The sequence below is a fragment of the Brienomyrus brachyistius genome, chromosome 12, assembly GCF_023856365.1.
Source record: "Brienomyrus brachyistius isolate T26 chromosome 12, BBRACH_0.4, whole genome shotgun sequence".
NCBI classification, from domain to species: Eukaryota; Metazoa; Chordata; class Actinopteri; order Osteoglossiformes; family Mormyridae; genus Brienomyrus; species Brienomyrus brachyistius.
The window spans coordinates 21357069-21383192 of record NC_064544.1 but is presented as its reverse complement, the minus strand read 5'-3'; the positions used below and the strand labels follow the sequence as shown (position 1 = coordinate 21383192).

At 40.8% G+C, this 26124-nt stretch overlaps 1 protein-coding gene across 4 annotated transcripts; it reads right to left on the bottom strand.

Moving 5' to 3' along the window:
• On the bottom strand, positions 1 to 25799 carry st3gal5 (ST3 beta-galactoside alpha-2,3-sialyltransferase 5). 4 transcript variants are annotated; one of them, XM_048971861.1, is made up of 8 exons: positions 25351 to 25799; positions 17338 to 17526; positions 15145 to 15243; positions 11357 to 11480; positions 9785 to 10122; positions 4891 to 5077; positions 3996 to 4154; positions 1 to 2225 (listed from the first exon to the last, which is right to left on the bottom strand). In XM_048971861.1, exons 3-8 carry the CDS (start codon positions 15174 to 15176, stop codon positions 1968 to 1970), a joined length of 1098 nt encoding a protein of 365 aa, XP_048827818.1. In that variant the 5' UTR covers positions 15177 to 15243; positions 17338 to 17526; positions 25351 to 25799; the 3' UTR covers positions 1 to 1967. The 4 variants fall into 4 exon arrangements, with proteins under 4 accessions (XP_048827818.1, XP_048827817.1, XP_048827816.1 ...); XM_048971860.1 differs by having other exon boundaries at positions 25527 to 25799; XM_048971859.1 differs by lacking the exon at positions 17338 to 17526.
• Positions 25800 to 26124: the final 325 nt, after the last annotated feature.

Sequence of the window (26124 nt, the reverse complement as noted above, 5' to 3'; positions counted from 1 at the left end):
TTAAATGCCAAGTGCCAAGTTTACTTAAGAACAGTAGCTAATCTATTTTATGATTTAAAAAACTAAATAATGAAAATGAATATATCTAGACCGCTAATAAACAGGTAAAGAATAAGAAAAAAACACATCTCTCCCTTTTCTCAGCAGACAGAGCTGGAGGTTTATGTGGGTCAGGCAACAGTACCTTATAAATTATGACATTCAATTCACAGATTGTACATTTACTTTACTTTCCTGTCACTGAATTCTTGTTTTGTGCGTTTATTTCTTCAAGGTCAATGTCTCAAATAACGTAAAGGGCATAATGTCCCTGTGTTACGAGCAAGATCCATCCCAAAGTTTGTCCTTAAGTCAAATTTGTCAGAACAGGTACATCCATCCATCCATCCATTTTCCAAACTGCTTATCCTACTGGGTCGCGGGGGGTCCGGAGCCGATCCTGGAAGCAATGGGCACGAGGCAGGGAATAACCCAGGATGGGGGGCCAGCCCATCGCAGAGAACAGGTACATATGGATCTTATTTAGCATCAGTTAATCAAAAGTTTGCCTTGCTATACAATATACATTTTACCTTTCAATGCATATAAAACACTCAAGAAACACTTCCAAATGCACTAAAGCATCTTTAACATAATACAGTACATAATAAATAATAATAATACTACAACAATAATGAATGTAACCACATATGATACTGTACTGAAGAGTGAGGGGGAAAGAATCTGTGTATAGGGATACAGTACTGTAAAAAAAACATTAAAGAAACAGTTCTTAAAAGAATTTAAATGATAAAAAAAAAGATCATGATTAAAGGTTAACACTTAAGCTGGCTGTATACTTCAGACAAAATCGACGTCATTTTGGCAAGACATGTAATCACCACAGTAATCATTTCGCCACACCACCTGTGCTGGGTCCCCATGGCCAACTTTTTCTTTTGTTCTAATCCCACACACTGTCCATTGAGTCCAAATGCAGGGGTCGGATCCTACTTAGGACGCATTCGTAGACCGATTACGCCACAGCAATGCGATAAAGGCTGTCCAAGGCTCCTCCAGATGCCGCCCACAAATGCGTACCCAAGCCGCAATGAATCTTGGGATTTAAAAAAAAAATGACCGTAGCGGCGGAAGAGGCCGAACACACTCTTACATGTGACTAAATCTAGCAATGTAAATGTGAGAATGTTTGGGTTCCATCATTTTCAAGTTTCTCCACTTGGTATGTTCACCACTGCCATAGCAACCTTTAGCCAATCATATTGCTTCTCCCTCGGGATATGACGCCACTGGCTGCCGCTCGTGCGAATGCACCATCATGGTTGCTAGGCGGTGGGGGCAGCAGGAACTACGAGGTAAAGATCTGGAGGCTAGACCATCCAATTTCACAGTCATTCTCTTCTGGCCTTTGCGGTTTTCGTGGCATTTGAAGGACACGGTCTACGGAAGCCGCATCATTGGTACCCAGATGACGAATTTGGACACACCTCATGATTGGCTGACGTAAGTGTGATGCTGGTTGGTCAGCAGGACTGATTATGCAGTTTCCAGCATGCTTTGCACCGCACTGTGCTTTAGATTGCATATATTAATATGTGTATTCCTGTATTTCTGTTAATAGTAACTGTCGTAACCATGTTCATAAGTACAAGTTGTCCATAAGTCACACATTCTTAATCCAAGAACCTGTTAAGCGTGCATACAGAGCAGGGGAAATGGCTCTTCAAGTTTACCCTCCTCTGTTTCAATTTAATAAACATGACGTTTGGCACTTCAGTCTTAAAAAAAAAACCTTTTGAAAACATTGCAGGGGATGAAACAAAACAGATCTATGACTGTTAAAAAATGGGTGAATCTAAAGACAGTGGGATGATAAAATGATGATTATTCAGGTCACTCCGTCAGTACTGAAGGCTCCTTTGGATAGAGTCCCCCAATTCCAAACCTGATGCTCCCAGTAATTCCCATCAGCTGGAGCAGAAGCTGCAGTGCACCGCCCCTGTGAGGTCGGACACGACCCCCTCCTGCACCAGCTCTTTCAGTAGGACAGTCTCCTGGGCCACGTCATGCATGGGCTGCATCAGCATGGTGGTCATGGGCAGGTTGTCATAGTAATGCAGCGGCATCCCCTTCTGCGTGAGCTTGTATCCAAAGCCAGCGAGGCTTACCTCGTCACAGAGGTAACTGGCCAGGGTGAGGGCGGTCGCACCCAGGGTGGGCACATTCTGCAGACACACAAAGACCATCAGGAGATACTTCGTAGCTGTAATAGGTAATCATTCATTAGACTAAACTTTGTCTCACCAGAAACAAATACAAACATGTATTTACAAACATACACGTCCCTGTTTACATTTAAGAAAATGTAAGAAAATTATTTGCATAGTGTGTGATAAGGATGTGACCTGTACGTGTCACTATCAGAAATGACCTTTGCATGTATTTTCAAGATAGATCAAATGTGAAACTTTAGCTACCCGAGACAACAGTATAGTATTTAATATTAGTTCAAACCTAGACCACACTAGTACAGATTAAGACCTACATGTGAGGACATAATTACACTTTTGTTTACCATCTTGTTAACTCTTATAGCTCATGTGTAATTATAACATACGACAAAAGATAACATTCACTCAACTTCAAAGCAATAAAATCCATGTGTAGTGCTTCATGCTCTACTAAAAGCCAGCAGGATATGGGATGGGTTCGGATCTAGTATGTACTTTCCTGAGTACCCATCTTTACATGTGATGTCTATAGTGGGCAGAGACCTTTTCACAATGCTTTACATGGAGAGTTTATTTAGCCACACTCTGCAAGTGCAGACCTGGATGGCAACTGGCTAATCAGGTTAGCCACCTGGACTGGAGGAGGATAAAGGATCCTCACATTTCAAAGTTTTCCTGTTTTCCAGAGTGAGATGCTCACTCATGTGTCTCACTTACAATGAAAAATAACAGAACAACAAAGCACTAAATAATGTGATAACACAGAAAAAACTGTAAAAAACGAGAGTCAACACTCAACAGTAACACAAAATGATAACACTAAACTAATACCGAACATTAAATGACACTAAACAGTAGCACAAGGCAATGGCCCCAAACAATTATACTAAACAATACAAAGGTAGGCTTCACTGAACAGTAAACAATACAAAACAACAATGAACTACCAATGAAGAAAAAATGGAAAACACTGAACGATAAATACATCAAACAATGAATGAAGACCGAAGAACGAATAACAGAAAACAATAAAATACTATCACAAAAAACAGCAAATGAGTGCTGGTGGTGAAGTATGCCATTGTATCATCTACAGCGTGTTTACATCTTATATCACTTTCTACTCCACCAAAAACGAATGGCCCCTGTTTTGAAGAAACCTTCAACATGCAGATCCTCCTACACCCCTTATCCACTATAATTTGTACTACAGCAGAGTACTGCTTAACAGCCAAATGGCTGAGTTAAAAGAGATAATTGTATGACAATACCAGGTTGTGAGCAGCTTTCAGTTCTACATGAGGTTTAAAAAGTTTTGCTATGTCAACAGGTAATTCTACCCAGGCATAGCCCCCCACTGAGATCTTATAATATATAGACCCACTTAGTTTGGCAAGGAGACATCCGAAATGAAGTGTAAGAGATTAAAGTAGAACGCTTCATATTTTATTTAAAACCTGCATAACTGCACACCATTAATTGTTAAAATGTCACTTGACTGGAACGTTTAGGGTTTCATATACCCATATAAAGTGACACCACATGCATATTTCTTGTTTGCTTATTGTTGTGCTGGGGGAATATCCTGAAATTTTGGAGTAAATCCCCCCCCACACTTCCCTAAGAGAGCAGATAAACTTTCTGAAGCCATGAAAAGTATCTCTCACTTTGTCCATCCATCCATCCATCCATCCATCCATACAGGCAGGAACCAACCCTGGGCAGACGCCAACACACCAGAGGGCTCACACGCACACCTCTCACCTTATCCCATCCCCAAATGTGGGACTTGGGGGTGGGTAGGTGCAGCAGGTCCAGCGCGGTCTCCCTGACGATGTCCGGGTTCAGGATCCTGAACTGAGATATCTCCAGGGGAATTCTGTCAGGCACCTTCTGCCAAAAGTAGAGCCAGTCCCAAAAAGACTGGGGGTTCGAAACATAAGCGTAATCAGACGAGCAATAAAATGCAGCCTTCTGGTAATTCTTGTTGCAAAACAGTGATTAAGGCGATTAGTCATTAATGTTCATCAGGAGAAGAAACAGCATTCAAACCATGAACGCTGATGAAGTCAGAAAAGGGAGAAGGTGGTACCCTGTGAACGCTACGATGAAGGTAGACGTAGGGGGTGCACACTTTCCCTCACCACTACACCAAAGTACCTTGAATGCTTTCTTGCACATTTCGCTTTTATTTTCTGCAGTGAAGCTTTTGAATTTTATATTAATTTCACACCAGTACTTTAATAATAGACCCAACGAAAGGCATTGATCACTGTTTATGTGTATGCAAATTTGGTAAAAATAATATGCAAATTTGGTAAAAATGTTTCACTGTACTGCACCAAACACATGTCTGTGGAACTGTGAAGCACATCTGCAGGTTTAACCCAAAGACCCATCGTCTAATACACTTATGGTCTAGTGGTTGGCATCTGGTTGATCATGACTGACCAGGGGGTGGGGGGTTCTCAGTTCCTTACTGCATCATGTTTTCGTTGCTTATTTTAGAAAATATTGCAGCTGACACGTTGTTGAAAATATTACAGCTGACATCTTCCAGAGTGTCAACACTCAGTGTGTGAACTGATCGGATAAAATAAAATTAATAATAAATCAAATGTGTGTAATAAGCTAATTTATATGGCTAAGGAGAACTTACCACTTGCTTCTTGGTAATCATGGCCTTCAGCCAACTGAAATCCACTGATTTGAAGACCACTGCCACAAACAGCAGCCTGGGGTCTGGGTCTTCCCACTTCTTGGGGCTGCCTTCTGGATAACTCATCCTGATGGAGGTCCGGTTGCCCACATCTCTACCAAAGCCTTGGATGGGACCACTGTTCAGCCTTGAAGACCAGAGAGTCCAGTGTCAGTGGTGCTTGTCAGAACGTAAATATGATCAACTGTTGAAAGAAGTACAGTTGTGCACGAGTGGCCAAAATTTTGGACATAATTCCAACTGTTAGAGATTGCAGAACTTTATTCCATTTACTTATTTAGTCATGCTTTGTATGATACTTGTAAACATTCTTTGATTGTTTATAAACATTACCACCAATATTTGTGTAGTCATTTTTTAAACGTAATACCAAAAATGCTAGGTGTTTCCACAAGTTCTGCCACAAGTTTTGCCTACTGAGAGGTGCAAGGCTGTGATTTTTAGCTTTTAAAGGTATGGTCCTGGAGGTAAACATTTCGCAGTGCAGAGAAAAACCATCAAGGTTATTAGCAAATTAAACAAAAACACATTTCTGGAAGCATTTCTGTAACTGAAAATAAAAACACCATGTATTAACTGAGGCAAGGCTTTGATGTCATGTACACTAAAAATGTTACAGATGTTACATATGAAACAGACCCGTTTTAATTCCTGGGTATTGATTACAACACCTGCCCCTGACCCATTCAACACCAAAATCAACACAGAGAGCTTTCAGTGTTATGTAGTCCCGGTGTTATTTCGAGTGTCAGTTCATTGTTTGTCTGATATGGAATGTTTGTTATGTTAGGTAGTGAATATAACAAGTAGTCTTCCCTATGTCTCCCCTTGTTATTAATAATTGTACAAGATTTTTCAGTAAATTATTCCATGACTTTAGCACTGTAATGTCTGTCATTTCATGACTTGCATCCTGGCTTCAACAGGTACATTTCACTGTGTATTGTACAGTACTGAGATGAGAATAATGCCTCACTTGACTTCTACAGTGAGTGACTAGCTGTAACCAGAAATAACTGACAGTTCACACAGGAGGTCTTTGAATACTAACGCCTTATGAATACAGGAAAGTGCTCGTTTTGTGGTGGTGGTGTAAGTATCTCAGTTATTAACAAGGAGTGTGGGGCTGTAAGTCCTTGTTCATTAGAGCCATCCATCTCCTTTAAGCCCTCTACCAGGACACAATGACAGTAAGCCAGGAAGCACAGGGCACAGAACAGCAGACATCCGGTACACAGTGCCAGTCCATCACAGATTATGGGCAGGACATCAATCAACCTGACTACAAATCTTTGGACTGAGAGAGGAAACAGGAGTACCTGGAGGAAATCCCTGATACACAGGGAGATCACGAAAAAGCAAAACAGCCATTGTAAAAATGTGTACCTCTGGTGACTTATTTTTAGTTTGAATACATTGTTGTCCTGTTGTGTTCCACATTAAAACTTGAAGTTTCAATTTCATTTCTTTTATCAAACTGGAAAAACTATTGTCCCTGATTTAGCTCCATAGTGCTTTAGTATTGCATCATTTTGTATTGTTTTGTATTCTATGATATTAAATTGTTGTATTATATCCAGGGATTGACATACGATCAGGACCATACATATTTGGACACAAGTTTTACTATTTTACCTGTTTACTGAAATATATTCCAATTGAAGTTATACAATGGACATGGACATAAAATGCAGACTCTCAGATTTCATGTTAGGGTATCCACATTCAAACTGGATGAAGGGTTTAGGAGTTTCAGTTCGTTAACATGTGCCGCCCTCTCCTTAAAGGGGCCAAAAGTAATTGGACAATTCACTTTAAAGCTATTTCATGGACAAGTGTGGGTAATTCCTTCGTTCTTTCATTATCAATTAAGCAGATAAAAGGCCTGGAGTTGATTTGAGGTGACTTGTTTGCATTTGGAAGACTGAGGAGTGAACATACAACTTGCGGTGAAAGGAACTCAGTATGCAGGTGAAACAGGCCACCCTGAGGCTGCGAAAAGAGAAAAAAACTATTGGAGAAATTGCCACAAGATCAGGAGTTATAAAATCCAGTTTGGTACATCCTGAGAAACAAAGAAAGCATTGGTGAGCTCAGCAACGCAAAAAGGCCTGGACGTCCACGGACGACAACAGTGGTGGATGATCGCAGAATCATTTCCATGGTGAAGAGAAACCCCTTCGTAACAGACAACCAAGTGAACAACACTCTCCGAGAGGTTGGCGTATCAATATCCAAGTCTACCGTAAAGAGAAGACTGCATGAAAGCAAATGCAGAGGGTTCACTGCAAGATGCAAGCCACTCGTAAGCCTTAAGAATAGAAAGGCTAGATAGGACTTTGCAAAAAAACATCTAAAAAAGCCAGAACAGTTCTGAACCAGCATTCTTTGGACAGAATGCTGAGGTGTACAGAGACATCATGTCTGCGCAAATCCAGCCAAATGCAGCCAAACTGATTGGGCGGCGTTTCATAACACAGATGGACAATGACCCAAAACACACAGCAAAGGCAACCCAGGACTTTATTAAAGCAAAGAAGTGGAATATTCTCGAATGGCCAAGTCAGGCACCTGATCTCAACCCCATTGAACATGCATTTCACTTGGTAAAGACTAAACTACAGACAGAAAGACCCTGAAACAAACAGCAGCTGAAAGGTGCTGCAATAAAAGTCTGGCAGAGCATTAAAAAGGAGGAAACCCAGCGTCTGGTCATGTCCATGAGTTCAAGACTTCAGGCAGTCATTGCCTGCAAAGGGTTTTCAACAAATTTTTAAAGTATTAGAATTGAACATTTTATTTGCAGTTATATTAATTTGTCCAATTACTTATGAGCCCCTGAAAGGAGGGATTGTGTAGAAAAATTACTTTAGTTCCATACATTTTTCTGCAATGTTTTTGTTCTACCCACTGAATTAAAGCTGAAAGTCTGAACTTCGACTGCATCTGACTGTACAGAAATTAGAAATTGAAAAACTTAGTCTCTGTCTAAATATTCATGGTCCTGACTGTAACTGGTACACAAGTATGCATTCACCTTTAAAAGCGATAGGTGCGGCAATCGATTGTTGTAACAGCATGAATGTGTATGTATTTTACGTGCATTTCTGCCGATAGGACAAGAAATTATCGTTTGTTAAGATGCAGTCTTATTTTGGAATTTTTATTTATTTACTTTTTTAGTAAAACACATTGCCTTTCGGTAGATTTATACCTGTTCAGAACTCTTAGTTTTAATAAATAATTTCAAAACAAATTCTGTTTTCCTTGTACTGCAACTGCACTGAACCGTGAAGCCAAAACTTAATTGTTCACTGAAGCATGAATTTTACGTACCATTACACCCCTGATATGTGTTTTAACGAATCCAAAACCCCCTCAGGACAATCCAATGTTACAGACTCAGAAGAGCCACTAGTCCAGCAACTGGTGTGGTGTGGTACCTTCTATTTGGAAGCATGCTAATATAACCCATATTCAAAAAAGGGGATAGAAGTAATCCAGAAAACTATAGGCCAATCAGTTTAACTTGCATAACTGGAAAAGTAATGGAAGCTATAATCCAAGTGAAAATGGTAGATTACCTGGATTCTAATAACACTCTGAGGAATAGCCAATATGGGTTTAGGAGAGGTAGATCCTGTTTAACTAATCTACTTGAGTTCTTTGAGGAAGCTACAAGAGAAATTGATCACAAAAAGGCCTACGATGTGATCTACTTAGATTTCCAGAAGGCTTTTGATGTTGTTCCCCAGAAACAACTCTTGCTTAAGCTCAAAGCTGCATGGATTTTATGAACTGTGGCAGCTTGGATCGAAAACTGGTTAACTGACAGGAAGCAGCAGGTAGTTATTAGAGGCACAATGTCACAGTTGGCCTGCGTTCATAGTGGGGTACTGCACGGTTCAATTTTAGGACCACTATTGTTCCTAATTGACATTAATGATATTGACACCAATACATACAGTAAACTGGTTAAATTTGCAGATGACACCAAGGTGGGTGGTGTAGCAGATACTGAACTAGCGACTGGGCTGAAATCTGGCAGATAAAATTTAACATATATAAATGTAAGGTAATCCATGCAGGGAGCAAAAATATACAGTACAGATATTTTATAGTTTCCACAGAAATAAAGGTAGCTGATTACGAGAAAGACCTTGGTGTGTATGTTGATGCTTCCATGTCTCACTCTCGCCAGTGTGAGGAAGCAATAAAAAAGGACAATAGGATGTTGGGTTACATCTCTAGGTGTTTGGAGTTTAAGTCAAGGGAGGTGATGCTACGATTATATAATTCCTTGGTAAGACCCCACCTAGAATATTGTGTGCAGGTTTGGTCACCATACCTTAAGAAGGACATTGCTGCCTTGGAAAAGGTTCGACGTAGGGCTACAAGAATGATTCCTGGTCTCAGAGGAATGTCTTATGAGGAGAGGTTAGCTGAGCTGAATCTGTTCAGCCTCCCGCAAAGATGATTAAGGGGGACATGATCCAGGAACATAAGATTCTAACAGGTCTGGATGCTGTTCATCCAAATGGCTACTTCAATATTAATTTAAATATTAAAACTCATGGCCATAGGTGGAAATTAGCGGGAGAACATTTTAAACTGTATTTGAGAAAACATTTCTTTACACAGCGTGTAGTTAGAGTATGGAATAGTCTCTCTGTTAGTGTAGCACAAGCTAAAACCCTGGGTTCCTTTAAATCAGAGCTAGATAAGATTCTAACAACTCTGAGCTATTAGTTAAGTTCTCCCCAAATGTGCTTGATGGGCCGAATGGCCTCCTCGTGTTTGTAAAATTCCTATGTTCTTATGACTGGAGACAGACCTGATGATCACGTCAAACTGATCGATGAGAGGGCCCAGCTCCATGCCACGGAGGATCCCTCCATTCCCAATCACCACACATCGCTGACAGGCCTTCTCAAGATGCGTCTGGGCTGCAGGGGTGGGCAGCAGGTTGAGGATGTCCATCAGTTTGCCGCGCATGTCCCGCAAGCCAAACGGTGGCGGATACTGAAACATGTCTTCTGTCAGTACTGTGTCTCTCCATAGGAAATGGTCAGTCACATGCGAGGAGCTGTTCAGCCTGGTTTTGATGGCGTGTCTGACGAACCCCGGTCTGCACTGCCTGGTTAATATGCTTTGGGTATGTTGGTGCATGAGCTGACAGGACAAATGGAGAAGAAACAGTGAATATTTGCTCTGTTTATGGCAAAGAGGTAGTAAACATCTTCAATGCATTCAGATCATCGCATTCATTCATCCATCTTTCATTTGCTTATGCTGGACAGGGTCACAGGGAGAGCAAATAAATATGAGGCACACAGACTAGAGGTGAGATGCAGCCCCCAGCCCTGGACGTGTGAGGCAGAAGGGTCATCCATTGGGCCAGAGTTTACTAAGACTACATAACAGTCTTGGTAAAGCCATTAAAAAAATCCAACTGAATCAAAATTATTTTTAAGCCAAAAAAAAAACTTTCAATCACTTATTTTTAGTTTGAATACATTGTTGTCTGTTGTATTCAACTTTCAGTTTCAATTCTTTTTTCAAATTAGCAAAACTACTGTGCCTGATATAGCTCCATAGGGAAGATATGAATCTACTGTTTTGGTGAAAGATACGGTGATACTGGGATCGGCGAGGTCATGTGACCAGCCCCTGCGGGGCCTGTAGTTAAAGCAGAAGCTCTCTGTTCTCTCCCCAGGCCTGACCACAGGGTCAGTAGCCAATACTCTGCTGCGACCCGAGTGTCAGTTTTCAGTTTGTCAGTCAGTTTTCAGTTTTTACTGCCGCTGCAGCCCCCGTGGCCCCCCCATACTATAAAACTCTTAACTCCAAATTAAGCTCCCGTTCGTTTTCCCAAGCCCTGTGTCATGTGGGTCTGATCACCATGCTGACCATTTCACAAGGCGAGCGCTATTCCTATGCTCTGCTGTCAGACATCAAAAATGTGTTTTTGTTTTGTCTGGAGGTCATGCAGATATTAATAGCATTACAAAAATGCACAAGTGAAACCAATGTGAATTTTATGCAGCTGCTGGCCTGATCTGAGAGTCCAAGGGCACAGGGGGAGGGATCATAGAGAGCCTGGCCCAAACAGCACCAACAATGTAGGGTGGGATTAAAACCCTGATAGATGTGCATCTAAAGGCAAACAGGCATCACACCATCAGCTGAAAGATCGTTTGCCATGACATGACACCATATGTCATCGCATAATTTGTGGGATATAAAAAAAAGCACTGTGACTCATTGGGTAGGAAGGTTACCACACCTCCAAGGCTGGGGGTCTGAATCCTGCCCCTAGCTTGTGCAAAATGTTCATGTTTGTACAACAATAAAGCCGTCCTTTCTCTGCTAAATCACACAAAGAATCATGCACCGGCTGCCCTACCTTTCTGTGGCTGGGATCCACGACCCAGGCATGCGGTTTTGAGTCAGTCTTGACGTCAGAAAAGTAATTTAGCAAGTAAAAAAGGCAGATTAACGCCAAAAGCATCAGTGAGACCCGAGAGGGCCTGGAAGAGAACACAAACACACAAAACCAAGGTTATTGGGGGCAGTAACGCTAAAAAGACATTAAACTGTTTTGTCGATTAAACTGGTGTGCCATGGCTGGACATGACATTATAGGATTAATGGAAATGAAAGAATGTACGTTGTGCTTTGGGCCAAAATCAAGAAATAGAAGCTAAAAAGCCGACATATAACTGTCATTAATGCAACACAAAGAGCTCTATCATGGAGGTTTCCGCTCGTCCTGTTTCCTCTCCCTCCTTTTCTCACCAGTCCAGCTGGGCCTTTGTATAGTCAGCTTACTATTTTCCTCCTGATCACGTGTCATTACAGCACGTTCCCTCATCCCACGCTGAGCAGTCATGTGATAATCATGACTCACCAAAGGCTGTAGGTGTAAAACATTTTTGTTCACAGCGATTAAAATGCATGCATCAAAAATATAAAGGATTTCTTTGTAGTTGTTATGGGACAGCGGTTCCGTAGATGTCACTGTAACCTCACACGACCAGGACTGCAGGATGTATTCCAGCCCCAGCTAAGTGGAGTTTCTCCCTGGACGTGCACGAGTTTTTTCTCCAGTTAAAAAAGTAGCGCCCAGCTAACTTCCTAAACGTCCCACAGTGAAAAACAAAAACAAATTGTTGGCACCTGCGTATTTAAACTGCATTGTTTTTGTTATTCGCACTCTTCCATCTACATGCACTACGATTTACTTGTAGTATTTCCACAGTGTCATTGTTGTAAATGCTGACTAATTTTTTTTTATTTCATCTTTTATTTATTTTCCCCCAGTGTTTAATGCTCATTGTTTATTATTTATTAGTGGTCTGATGCCCTGAAGAATTGCAATTTCGTTATATGTATGTCAAATGACAATGACATGACCTGATTTGGGCTCTAGCCAGTGTGTGACTCTGTGCTTAAGCCTCTGTGTCTATGCTTAAAAGGATTTCGGTTCAAAATCCATGTCTGACAAAATCACCATTGGACCCTTCAGCCCAATTGCTCTAGGTACTGGCTGATCCTGCTCTCTGATCAGCACTTGTACATTGCTTTGAACAAAATATCTCCTAAATGAAATGTAATGGGGCACTGGGACTCGGCACCAGCCTAGTGGTTCTACACAAACTAATAAATCGAAGAACATGAACGTTGCAAAGCCGCCACAATGTTAATTCAGCACTTAAGAATTTTAGTGAAACGTACTTTGCACAACTATATTTCATGTCCTCAGGAGATTTTAAGCTTCTTTAATCTCCGGTAGACAGTACTGAGATAAGGGCGAAAGGAAATTAAGATTTTTAAACTGCAAAATGAGCTCAGTGCTCTTTTTATACTCTGCTCTCACCCCCCATATTAAAAATGTGGTTCTTGAAAGGATATGCATGTGACTGTATATAAGTGTGACTTCCTGTGCACAGGGCTCCACATAACAGCGCTCCTACTATCAAACTTCTACATTTAAAAAGTGCATCGTACAGAGCACAAATACAACGGAGATCAAAATAAGAGAACCTACAACGTACAAAGTACAAATATTTTATGGGTTCCACTGAAATAAAGGTAGCTGATTATGAGAAGGACCTCGGTGTGTATGTTGATGCAACCTACAATTTCCTAATTTTCTAAATCACTGCTTATACCTATTTGAAGTTATCATAACTGGAATAGAAGGGCAGTTTATAAGCATATGCAATAATTTAAATATATTCTGAAACACAATATAAAAACAATTAGATGAAAAATTTGTAGCAGAACTCTGATCGAAATTAGAGAACACTCAGAAACCTCACAGTTATTGGTGTTAATCTGGCACTTGGTTCTAATTTTCTTAATTATCTGACAATCCCTATTTAGCTAGCAGCACTCCTAATTACTTTGCAAGTTGATGAGCCACTTTAAGGTAACTGAAACCCTGTGGCAGCAGGTTGACCTGGTGAAGGCCAAAGGGATAACCCATTCAGCCATTTCAAGAGTAGTTGTTCGTTCCAAGTCTCTGATTTTTAGAATACTGCAGTTTTACAATTCAAGTCCCTCAAAAATGCTGGTCATCCACATAAGACAAATGCACGAGTGGACAGGATAATGGCTATGGGGAATCATTTCAGCACCACAGTGGTTTGGACTAGGAAAAACTGATCCAAAGTTAATTTCAGTGATGAAAGCAAGTTTAAGTAATTTGGGTCCGACAGGAAACATGTTCAGTGTTAAACTGCAGAAAGACTGAACACAAAGTGCGTAAAGAAGTCAGTTAAAATTGGAGGAGGAAGCGTTGATGAGTCTATATTTGTCATTGTGATTAAATGACTTCCTTTTTCCTGCCATGCTTTCTGTGCATGACGTATTTCTGTGCATGACGCACAGGGCTTACCGCAAGGCAAAGTATGCATGTAAAAAAATAAAATAAAATACAATTAACATAGTTTTAATTTTCCTTGTGCTATGTATAAAAAGACCCAAAATGAACACTGTAAGCAGACTACTTGATTATTATAAGCAAATTATTTAAACAGTATTTGTACAGGAATGATTCTGTCCCGTGCTTTTTATTCGATATAAGTGGTTGATCACTATAACCGTGCATCAGCTTCCACTGCATTTTCAATATTGCTAGTGTTGAAACCAACTGGTGGTGTTAACTTTGGTAGCTGAAACAGTTTTTTTTTTTTTGCAGTATTTACATTTGGCCTCTTTTTGTTTGGTGTTGACTTCACTAAAGCCACATGACAGACATGGCATTTTTCTTTGGTACACGCTGCATGCGTTGCTCAGTCGGCTCAGTGTCTGAGCTCTCATTGCTCTTTCCATGATGCATAATGAAATGGGTGGAGTCACACGGCAACACTCACAGTAGTATGTTTTTAAGTGGACAGTACACACACAAGTATTAACAGAATCTTTTAAAAAGTATTTAAAAAGTATAAAAAAACCAAGTAACTGACATGGGCAAGATTAAGCCAATTATAGGTTCTGAATGTCAGATTTGATTAATTGCCCAGCCCTAGCTGATACCTTCTGTTAAGATATCGGGATTGTGGGATGCATGCACTTCTAACAATAATGTTAAAGTAAAAAGAGCTCTTGCATCGGAATCTGTACCAGTATCAGAAGTCGTGTATCAGAATTGGATGGGAACTGAAAAAATGTGGATCGGCACTTCTCTAGTTTCTATTTCATGTGAGTTTCTTCATTTATAAAAATTATTTAGTTGGTTTTCCAGGGGTTACTACTACTACTATTACTATTACTAACAATAATAATTCTCTGTGTTATACTGTGTAAAACCTGTTGATAATAAAAAGACAAATCAGGTCCTGGTCCAGGTCCAGCTTAAGGGTTCCCAAATGGGACTGGTCCGTGACCAGTTTTCAACCGTTTGGGAACGCTGGGGGTTTTGCAAAGGGGTTAGTTAATTTCCAAATACAAACTACACTTTTTCAATTGTTTGTGACACCTGATTTTTACTCATTATGTTAAACAAAGACTATTACACTTATAACCACCCCCCAACATAAACCTCAAAGTGGTACAAGCCTGTGGTCTAGCTCACCCATGGAAATAGAGTGACACAGACAGACAAGTGAATCAGCTAAAATAATTGTGAGAATGCAGCACCTAGCAGAGATGGTACACAATTTCAGAGGAGAATCTGATTTAGCCCACCTGAAGCAGTGCAGTGTCTTCAGTTTACCCATGATGCACAGGAGGTTCCGGACACCACAAGTCCTCAAATGTCGGCTTCTGTCTGGGAGGTTGCATTTACTGCAAATCAAACCCAACAAATAAAACAGATGACCTCATAGACGTCTGGCCTTGATAATTACATAAACATTGTCAATGTTTGTATATTTTAATTATCTGTACTAGGCAAACAGCAATCAGTTCACAAAAGCCTGTGAGGGCCCAAATAACTGATATTCCTGATCTCCACATCCACGAAATCTGAGCTGAGCCTCTTCCTGATGAGGAGCGGAGAGCTGGAGGCCAATGTACCTCATGGAAATAGTCCAGAAACACTGAACAATGTTGGATTATCTACCGCTCTAAATTACCTTCAAACTCTCAATAGCACAAACTGACCCAAAACTTCCTCAAAGCTTTCAATGGTGTCCTTCAAAATGCGGGCAAGGTCATTCCATTTTAATACCACAAATGTCCTTTGCATCGCCAAAATTTCCCTGAGATATAGGACCGTTTCTTGACTGTGGGGAGCAAAAAAATATATATATAACTCAGAGAGTTTCCTTATGAACTGTAACTTCAAAAAAATTACCTTTTGCATAAGTCTAAGTTTCTTTTTTCAAAGTCAGTTCACCTGGCGAACTACAGTGTATTTTTTTACTTAGAGACTGCTGAAAGCCTTACTGACAAGCCTTTTACCTGTAACTCCTATATCATCACATGGGTGCTTTACTTTGGAAGTCACACAAGATGCCACTTTGCTTTTATCCCAACAACCTATTCATGGTGACTTAAACTTATGAAGATTTTCCTCTTTTATATATATACTTTATATACTGCCAAGACATCTGAAAGAAAAAACCCATTACATGCACAGCTACAGTTCTAGGTCCACTAAATCAATTTAAATTGGAGTACTGTCCTTGTCCCAGTATACATGCACGGGAGGGGAATCGATTTATTGACCAAAATATGTCAGACTCCCCTACAATAGGTGGTGACATGGCTCCTTTCAGCTTCTTAGTATTGGGCTTTTTCTGGTTGACCTATTACGTCACACACGTAACAAATACTAAAATTAATAATAATGGATGTGTGAATAAATATTGGAGTATTTATGAAACAAAAAATGAGTTCAACATGAATTTGTTTAAATTTATTTAAACAGCAAGGATGAAAATGTATTATTACATTTGATTTTTTATGATTTACTCATAGAATACGTGGAGCGCTCATGCAAAAGCAGCAGAGGTAAACATTAAACTGATTCTTAAACTTAAACCAAATAATCTTAAAAATGAATAATTATTAACATTTCAAAACTTGTTAGGTTTTTTTCCCCTATGAAACAGTAAAAATGTTTTAGCAAGACTTAAACTCCTTGCACTATAATATCCGTACCAAACTGAAGGTAAGAAAAAGCCTGATCTTAATCTAGCTGACTAGTAATGTAAGAATTGCATGTACATAACATGCACAATTTTTATTAATATTGCACATCTTGCAGTCCAACTACAGGAATTTTTCTAATTCAGTACAAAATACCATGTCTCACATTGTAATGTCATTCGGTGCCGCTGCCAATTTTTACGCCAGTGAAAAACCAACACCTTGAAGTACCGTACTTTTGATAACTTCCTGAAGTTGGTGGAAAAGTGCCCTTTAGTTGAGTGGTGAATTAGACAGCTTTACATCCTGCGCTATGCTCCAAGCTTCTTCTGTTACTTCCAGGTTAATGCCTGGGGAGAAACTGTGGAGCATGTGCAGAGCCCCTAGGCCATTTTGAGTCTGATTGGGCAAGATTAAGCCGACACATTACACATGTGTAATGCTGCCTGTGAACCTCACCAGTGGTACACCTGCATTTCATTCTGCAAGACATAAGAGAAATTGTCTGAGAAGTCCCCCAAAACCCTTTACGCACTTTATTGTACACCTCAGCTGCTCGGTTAATGACCTCCCAGGCCGACACCTGGTCCAGTCCCAACCTTCCGTAAACGGCCATCTATCTGCCGCAGCCAGGTGTTAGATGGGTATTCCCACTCAATTCCTCAGCAATGAGGATCCTGTGAGCTGTAGTGCCGTAACTGAAGCTCCCTCACAACGTAGGTAATATGCCTCATTTGGGACTCCCAGAACTACCACTTATTCAACACAAAGTCAAACTAGCAGTACCTAAGGATTCTCCAAAGAGAGAAAGTACCAAAGGAGCCCAGTCTTCGTCTCACGTCACCGGATAGTGTCCGTTGTGGAAGGATTGGGCGCGCATTGTGGGATTGTTGTTCTGCCTTAGGTCTTAGGCAGGAAGATACTTTTTGTTCTTGTGGACATGCAGCCAGGCACTTGAGTGGGGAATGTGCTGACCTGGTACAATTAGAGGGTTACAGGGAAATGTCACATTAGTAAGAGCAGGAAAGACAGGATACATCTAGCAGCTTGAAAGAAAAAAACAAGGGTTTGTGGGGGGAGGGGCGCTCTAATGATAGTGAACAGAAAGTATTAGAAACTGGGATGGGAGAATCTTGCTTGTGATAGTTTGAGCTTATTAAAGCAAAGCATTTAAACTTATAATGGGAACACAACAGTTTAATCAATAGTAGTACAGTCAATGGGTAACCGTAGATTAGGTGGTTATATACATGCACAGAAAACAAAGGCAAGGGGTCATGAGAAGGGATGAGGAAATCATATGCTGGTCATGTTATACGATAATCAGTCCTGCTAAAAAGACCATGTAAGTGAGTGCTGTAAGTGTATATGAATGGTGCATTGTTTTTGTCCGGGTGTCCAAGCACCAGGGTATCTGGAGCACATTGTCTTACTGATTTGCATTATCCTGCTAATAAATACGATTTTACCTTACCAATTTTGAGTCACAGACTTTGTTTTTTTTCCAGGAGCTAAGGTCACTCAGAGATATTTTTTTTTCCACACCAGGTCTTGCAGCCATACAGCAAAACAGAGAACATCAGGACTCTAAAGACTTGGGCTTCGTCGTCTTAACAAAATTTAAGATATTAGGGGTGCCACATACCCCTTTCCGGTGACCTCATTGCCCCCCATGCTCTCCCAATCCGTCTACTGAGACAAGAATGCGGCTAGCGAGGTAATTAACCTCTCGATGAGGTCGACATTCTCTCCACAGAGAGACACACTGCAGACAGCTGTGCCTAAGAGGCCATTAAAGGCCTGGATCGTGATCAGAGCCTCCACTGACTCTGCGAAATTCACAGCATCGTCAGCAAAATCCATCCATCCATCCGTCCATCCATCACCATAACCACTTAATTCCAACTGCGGTTACAATTTTGACTGGAGCCTGGACGAGGCTCAGCCCTGGGCAGTCACCAACAAACCACAGGGCACACACAATTTAGACTTGTCAATTAACTTGACCTACATGCTTTTGGACCGTGGGAGGAAACTGGAGCCCCTGGCGGAAACCCACACGAACACGGGAAGAGCGTGCAAACTCCACCCAGGACCTTCTTACGGTGCGGCAGCAGCGCTAACCACTGCACCACTGTGCCGGCCTTCCATCAGCAAATTCAAAACTGCTAAATCTTTCCTCACCAACAGATACCCCACAGCTGCTGAACCCCACGACAAATGCCTCCTTATTTACCCTTACTGCCTTTGAGTCCACCTCAGCTTCTGAAACAGAACAGAGCTGTATGCCACAAAGAGAATCTTATACAAATGTTAAGCTTTACCACACCATGGTTTTCAATGCACTAGAGCTGAGTCATTTAGCCATGTAACAAATAAAGTTACAGCTCACTAGAAAACACTGAATTATCTTTGCTACTAGTGGTGAAGCAAAGACACTTTATAAAACATTTTTGAAAAACAAAATGTTTTCTGAGCTCTGGAAGGTATGTGTGATTCACATGCCAAATTTCATTAAAATTAAAAATTGTGATGGAAAAACTCTTGACAATTTGTTGAATCCAAAAGGAACAACACAGCAACCAGTTTCTTTGTTAACAGCCAGTTCCTGCAACACAATTCAGTGTTTCCTCTTGGGGGGGGGGGCACCCTGGGAGTGTTTAAAACGCAGATATTTTTTCTGCTTTTCAGGTGGTTGACGCCACATATTTTCCGACACGCGCGCACTGTCTGCTGGTGGGACTGTGCTCACCTGTGTGTGGTTTCACGTGTCTGTGCACTCGCATCGGAGCGGAACTCCGCCATGCGCGATACAGAGAGCAGAGGAGAATTGTAAATGCGTGACCGGGCAGAGACAAAAATGTATTTTTGTAAATGCTTTTGTGCAAATAAGATAAATAACATACGGCTATTTAGTTTGTTTAATAAAAGTACAATGTATAGACCTGTTCTATAGGAAAGGTAACCTTAAATGACTTCTGTTGTGATCTGGCGCTATATAGAAAATAAAATTTTAAAAAAATTAACTTGACCTTCAAGGGCGTCAGGAGGTGCTGTTGGGGGGCGGGGCGCCCCCCTAATATAATGGTATGGGAAACACAGCAATTATCACCCTGCTAATATGCTGCTTGCAAACTATCATAACATTGCCTGACCATTTAACCTGTTGAGGAACAGCATGGTACTCCAGCTGCGCGGATACTGATCGAGTAGTAAAGATGGCACAATACATAATTGGTGAGCTACTCCCAAACCGGAAAGAAAACGCTGCTAGCCAGTGATACAAGGATCACCAAGGATCCCACCCGATTCATTTATCATCAGGTACACACTACAGGTCTAAGTCTTAAAAACAGCTTTTCCCCAGAGCGGTTGCCAGACTGTCCAGTCTCCATCACACCCAAGGTTACGGTTACCATATCTCCAGGTTTTCCCGGACAAGTCCTTTTTTTGGGCCCCTGTCTGGGTGGTCTTTCAGAAATTGACCGATTGTGCAGTTTTAGCGCGGCAACTCATATGACACAGTGTTGCAAGTTACAGTGGACAACCAAGTGATGGAAAAGGCACCAATTTCCAATATATGGCAGCCACTCAGTGTCATTAAACAGAGTTTCCAAGCCTTGTGCACATGGTTACCTTATAAATTAAATATGCACATCCCTACGTGTCACACTGCTTACGTCAATGTCTGGAAACCAAAGGCAATCTAATACTTTGTTTTTGTTTTCGTGTGAACAGGGAATAATGTTGTTTGCTTGAAGATGAGCAAACTTTAGCCAAGTGTTTTGCATCTTTAGTTGAAGAAGACTTGTTTACACGTACAGTGCATCAACTGTGTGTAGATTGCAAAACAAGCGTTAACTGTTACCATACATCCGCGTTTCCCCAGACACAAATATTCATTTTACAGGGTGTTTAGGAAAAACGCAATAATATTCATAAAAAAAGTGCTACCTGATTGCCCAGAGAACACCAAACCTAATTAATATTCATGAGAGAAGCACTACCTGATTGGTCGGTGAACGTGAAAGCTCATTATTATTCTGATCCCCAGACACATCCTTTTTTTGTCTCACCATATATTGTAACCCATGGTGGCCCACACCATGCCCAGACCTCGACATTGTAAATGATAACACCTCCCCCACACCACTGAGCAAGAGTACACATGTATCCAATCATAATTCATTTTTCCACTTGCAGCTCATTGATATGTAGCATTCTTATACAAATTTACTTAAATACTTGAGAGACTCTCTCAGCCCTGCTCTCCAAACTAATAAAATGATGGATTTGATCAGCTGGTCTCTCAACGCAATTGACACCATCTTCTCGACGAGAAGCCTAGGTTCGGGGGAACCTGACTGTCCTGCAGGAACGTACGCAGCTGGCTACATGATGGACGGATGGGAGAAGTGGAGGGTCGTGTGCCTGGCAGCTCTTTCCGTGGAGGACATTGAAGACATCTACCTATTCGGAACCATGATTATAGGTATTATGCTGATTGGATTAGGCATTGCCCTGGTTTATCAAAGATTGAAGAAGACGGTGACAGCCGCTCAAAGCCCCACTAGGCTGGCCGGAATGATTGATGGAGTGGGCAGAGCTGTTAGCACTCAGACTGTGACAATTGATCGCAAACTGGATAACATCATGGAGAAGCTCACAGCTTTGCAAAAATTATTGGATGGCGGAGACCAGCGTGGACATTAGGGGAGCTGGAAATTACAGCTTCTCGCCCGGAAACCCAAACAACCCTATCCTGTCAGGTTTTGGCTCCCCCCAATCAGCACTGCTGAACTAACAACTCCCCCAGAAGAACAAGGCAGTGAGACTCTCTTGCATTCCTCTCCCCCAATCCCAAAGACTACCGCACCCTCCCCCCATCCCACGCCTTCGCCGCTTCATTCCCCCAGCGTGGACAGGTTGATCTGTTGACCAGCGCCCTCATGGCTGCAGGACCGGATGGCTGTCTGTCTGTGCTGGACTACCTCCACCACCCCTTTTCCCTCACCTGTTGCAAGTTGTGTCATTTTACGTTGTAAGGCGTAGTGACCATGTGCTTATGCTGCTGAGGTGTTTTTTTCGGTTCCTACAATGTCCTCCCCACTGGAGTACAGTCTGGGGGCTGTTTTTTTATTCTCCTCCTCTCTCCTCATGTTATTCTATTTCTTTTCTTCTCTCTGTTTGCCCCTATCTCCCGACCTGTCTACCCCCTACTGTGATGTTTGTGTATATGTATGGTCAGGTTGATGGCCAGTTTTTTCGCTGGTACTTGTGACTAGTGACATGGTGTATTGCAACAGCAATAAAGGGTTCTCATATCATATCAAATACTGTACATATTTTTCTGCTGGATATTTGCTGTATCTGCTGACTGAGTGTTGCTAAATCACGCTCCACTGCTCTATGTATAGTGGCAACAATGATTGTTTTCCCCTTCCCTTAAATTACTAATTGTATATATTTGTATCATTTTTAAATGTGGTTTATTTCGAAGATTTAAAACCGTGTTTGTTGCTAAGATCAGGAGGTAATAAAAACAAGAAACTAAAAAACGAAACAAAAAAAATTCAGGCTCGTTTTGGGGTTTAGGTGTAGTTTCAACTGTAAAATTACATTTGTTTTTGTTTCAGTTTTGTAGGATTTACAGAAAATCTAAGGGATGCCAGACAATATCACATATTATATAATTTATATATAACTTATAACATAAATTTAATATTACAACTTATACAGTGCCTGCCAAACGTTTGGAAACACCGATACCCACAGGAAGGTTTACCTGTACTATTGTCTACTTTAGGATAGTTAAAAAAGACATCAATAATATAAAATAACACATCCTTGCTAAAAAAAAACAAAAAAACAGAAACAGCCATGCTGCAGCCACCAAGAGGGAGCAGCCAAACCACATGCTTTATTTTGCTGTGGTTAAAAACAAGCTATAGCTAAATAAGTGATGTGTTGTTGAAGGGGTGTTTATGAGAATCAGAAAGATGCTACGTTTCCTTCTGCATTGTGGTTTTGTTTTTTGTTTGCAGTAATTAGGCTGTTAAACTTCTTGCATTATTATTATATTGTTCTTATGGTGTGTCTATAGGAAATGTTACTGTCGGTATTAATTGCCTGCAGTAATAACAGTCAAATGTTTTTCACGGTAACCCTGTTATTGACAGCGCTACCGAGAACTCATGAACGGTGCACACCAGAAAATAGGGCTCCCCAGAAGCTACTGTGTAATTCAAACCCTGCCTTATGCCAATAAGCATTGGAGATGCAAAAATATTATGCTAATAAGTGCTGCCAAATTTCAGCGCCGACAATGGTGGTATTGGTTATCGATTAAATATTCTATGCAAAAATAGAATCAAACAAAAAATGTATCCATTAAATTAACTGAAATACAAAAATAATTCCATCTACTCAATGTTTGCTCTGGTAGTTCCATCTCTATTTCCTGCATTTCCACGTAAAACTACCAAATTAGCACCGGTGCTTGTGGATGTATGAAAGAAAAGTACCTGGAGTAGGTACTAAAAAGGGTTCCGGAACTGGCTCTGAGGAGGTTAAGTCGGGCCGAGTTACTGTGGTGTGAACGTGGCAAAAGTTCAGGTTCTGGAAAAAGGATCTCGTTCCCATAAAAAGATGCCCCTGCATATCCATATGTGTAACTGAGCACCGCGGGCCACCAATATGCTGCAGAGCAGTACTGATTTCTGAGTGTTTGTCCACTTTCAAAAAGTTTACAAATAACTGATGTATGTTGGTATTCATTAAACCATACCATTGTCCTTTGTCTTTCCTTCTTGTCTGTGCTCTGCTGCCCTATATTTGTGGTCATCGAGACAAAAAACACTGCTCTACTGTTTTTCGGATTTTTTGAGCTTCCATTTTGGTTTTAATTTTAAAACTGAAAAACAAAATATTATTCTTGTTTTTTATTGCCCTGTTTTTCCTTTTTTCCTGTTCTGATTCTAAAATAGAAAAACCAAAAACGATTTTTTGTTTTGTTTTTCTGATTTGATTTTGAAACTCAAAAAAAAAAACAAAGAATGAACGATATATGGATTCTAGTACCACAAATACTATGATTCTTCTTGACAAATACTTCATTCTTCTAATCATCTTCATCATTAATGATTATCTCATCCTTGAGCATCTAAGTGGATTCTGCTAAATGGTTAATTAGCCACCTAGTATTATGAATCAAAGCAATAAGTAACAAGGACATATTACTGACATAGCATATTTAAAAACGAAAAATACAAACATTGACATACACAACTTTCAAACCAGGTCTGCAGTACTGAAATCAGGCAAAAAAAACAATGTGGTTTTTACTAGCAGACTATTGTATTATATTACAATAGGCTATTGTAATACCCTTATTCGGAATTATACACACCTTCGCTACTAATTTATAAAACTTTAAACGTAGGCCATCATAAAGACTTACAATAACATTTATGCTCTTTGTTAATTTTAGCTGTAATACACTACAGTATGGCATTTCAGTTATTAATAAAATATGTCATGTTTGAGGTGTTTCTCATTTTTGCTTTGGTTAATTTAAAATGTACTAAAATATATATTTTAAATATATTTCAATTGCTGATTGCTTTAAGGTTTAAGGTAATTACGTTTGTTTTGCACAATTTTTCCCCTTCAAAAACCATTGTCTAAGGTATTTGCCTAAAGATTCTAAGTTTAAGATGATCTGTGCCTGCCACACAACAACCCCCCGTAGTCTTTGGGTTATATTTTATTACATTCTGCAAGGTGGGAACAAGTTATTCAAATATTTATTCATAGTAGAATACCGTAAAACATAATTAATCTCAAACGAAACCCAATAAAATATACAATACTTTAAAGGATTACGAAGGATCCGGTGTAGTTAAAAGTTGAAGTAAAATTAAAGTGGTATATTGTTATTTTTAGCTGTTTTCACGTGTCCTTAACGCTTATAAATCGCTAGCAATTGCTATTAACACTAAAAGCGACGACCGCGAATAACTGGCCAGCAGCCTTGTGTAATGCATATCATGTTACCTTCCCAAGATTTGGTGGTGGTTTTAAAAACTATTTATCTATCCAGTTTCTCTCAATGACACGAAATATAATCGCTTATATGCTTTAAGCTATTTGGCAGTAATAAAGACCCCTTATAATAATCGGTAGCAAAATGAACGCCTCTTTCTAGGATAGCCAATGCAGGAGATGAACACTGAATTGAAATATTACATATCATGACTGGGGGGCTCGCTTAAGTGTGCTTTATATAAACATGCGAAATTATACGCGATTTATGAGTTATATAGAAAAGGGCTTTCTATTAACTGTCGTGTTTCATTAAAACTTAGATTGAACGATACTTAAGCTTAAATCCGAGTTCATTTTTATAGCGATGCACCCCACTCCAGTACAGATTACACAAATACTGTCCCGAAACACTGCTGCGTACCGTTATTTACAAGCATTCGTGCATTTCCATTTTGCCGACTGTGCTCAAAACCATCTCTGTTAGTGTTTTGGATCGTCAGGGTCAACCACGAAGTGGCCGTCGCGGATCATAACTGCAAAAAGCCCATCCCGCGTTTCATACCCCTCCGGTACTGAATAATTCAACTGAGGAATTCGATAAAACGAATAAGAGAATATGAGTATAAGGGGAAAAAAGAGGAACCTGACGTGGAAATCAGAACGTGCGCATTAACGCCACCGCGAGACCCCGTCCGTCCCGCAGCCCAACCCTCAAACAGTCATCCCTCACGCAGTCATCCCTCACGCAGTTACCTAGCAACTACTCCTTTCGCGAGCTTCGCGGAGCGGGGTTAAAAACCGTTATTCCCGGCGGCTTCAGGCGGCATCTCGACGCCGAAAGTCCACTTCGAAAGTCCGCTGCGGGCCCCCTCACGCCTCCCGACTTCGAGAACCACACACCGCAAAGCAGAGATGTTCGAAGAGCCTACCTTCTAGACGGCGGGGATATCCTTCCATTATCGCGAGAGACGTTAGCTGCATGTGGTTTATTGCTATCTTAAAGTCGGTATGTCCCCAGACATGCATAATAGGACGTCTGAGTTGTGAGCCTCCGTCTGCCGCATGGAGCAGTCTGGCTCTAGTCTCCCGTCTCCCCGCATGAACTACTGGCTGGCCGGCTGTCTCCCGGTCGCCTGGTTCTTACGCAACGCCGCGCAGTTTTCACGAAACTGCTTGATGCGCAGCGTCGGCCCGGGGGTAGAGTAGATGGCAGCTATGCGGATTTGACGGCTCAGTGATCGCGACTAACGGAAACTTTTTTTTTTGCGAGGGGGTGTAAACTAACGAAATGTACGTAGAGAAGATGGGGCGCCCCATCGCACCATGCTGGGTCACTTTCCTTTCCCCCCCATCGCCTCCTATTGTTTGAGTCAGAGGTGTATTGAAAGTGTTATATTACGCGTGCGATAACATCGCATCATCTCCTTTATCTTTTAATTTCACAGGGTATCCAACAAAGGTGGTCCCTTGTCTGCTCTCCCCGATAATCAGTAAAATCTTTAAAACTAAATTGTAATCTTAAAACAG

Bases quoted from the DNA above. Each gene is read 5' to 3' on its own strand.
- st3gal5 (XM_048971861.1), bottom strand. From the start codon at position 15,176: ATGGGTAAACTGAAGACACTGCACTGCTTCAG. The intron at 5,078-9,784 runs GTCTGTCTCCAG...CTGGTCTTCAAG, and splicing joins CAGTTTGACGTGATCATCAG to GCTGAACAGTGGTCCCATCC. The intron at 4,155-4,890 runs GTAAGTTCTCCT...TCGAACCCCCAG, and splicing joins TGATTACCAAGAAGCAAGTG to TCTTTTTGGGACTGGCTCTA.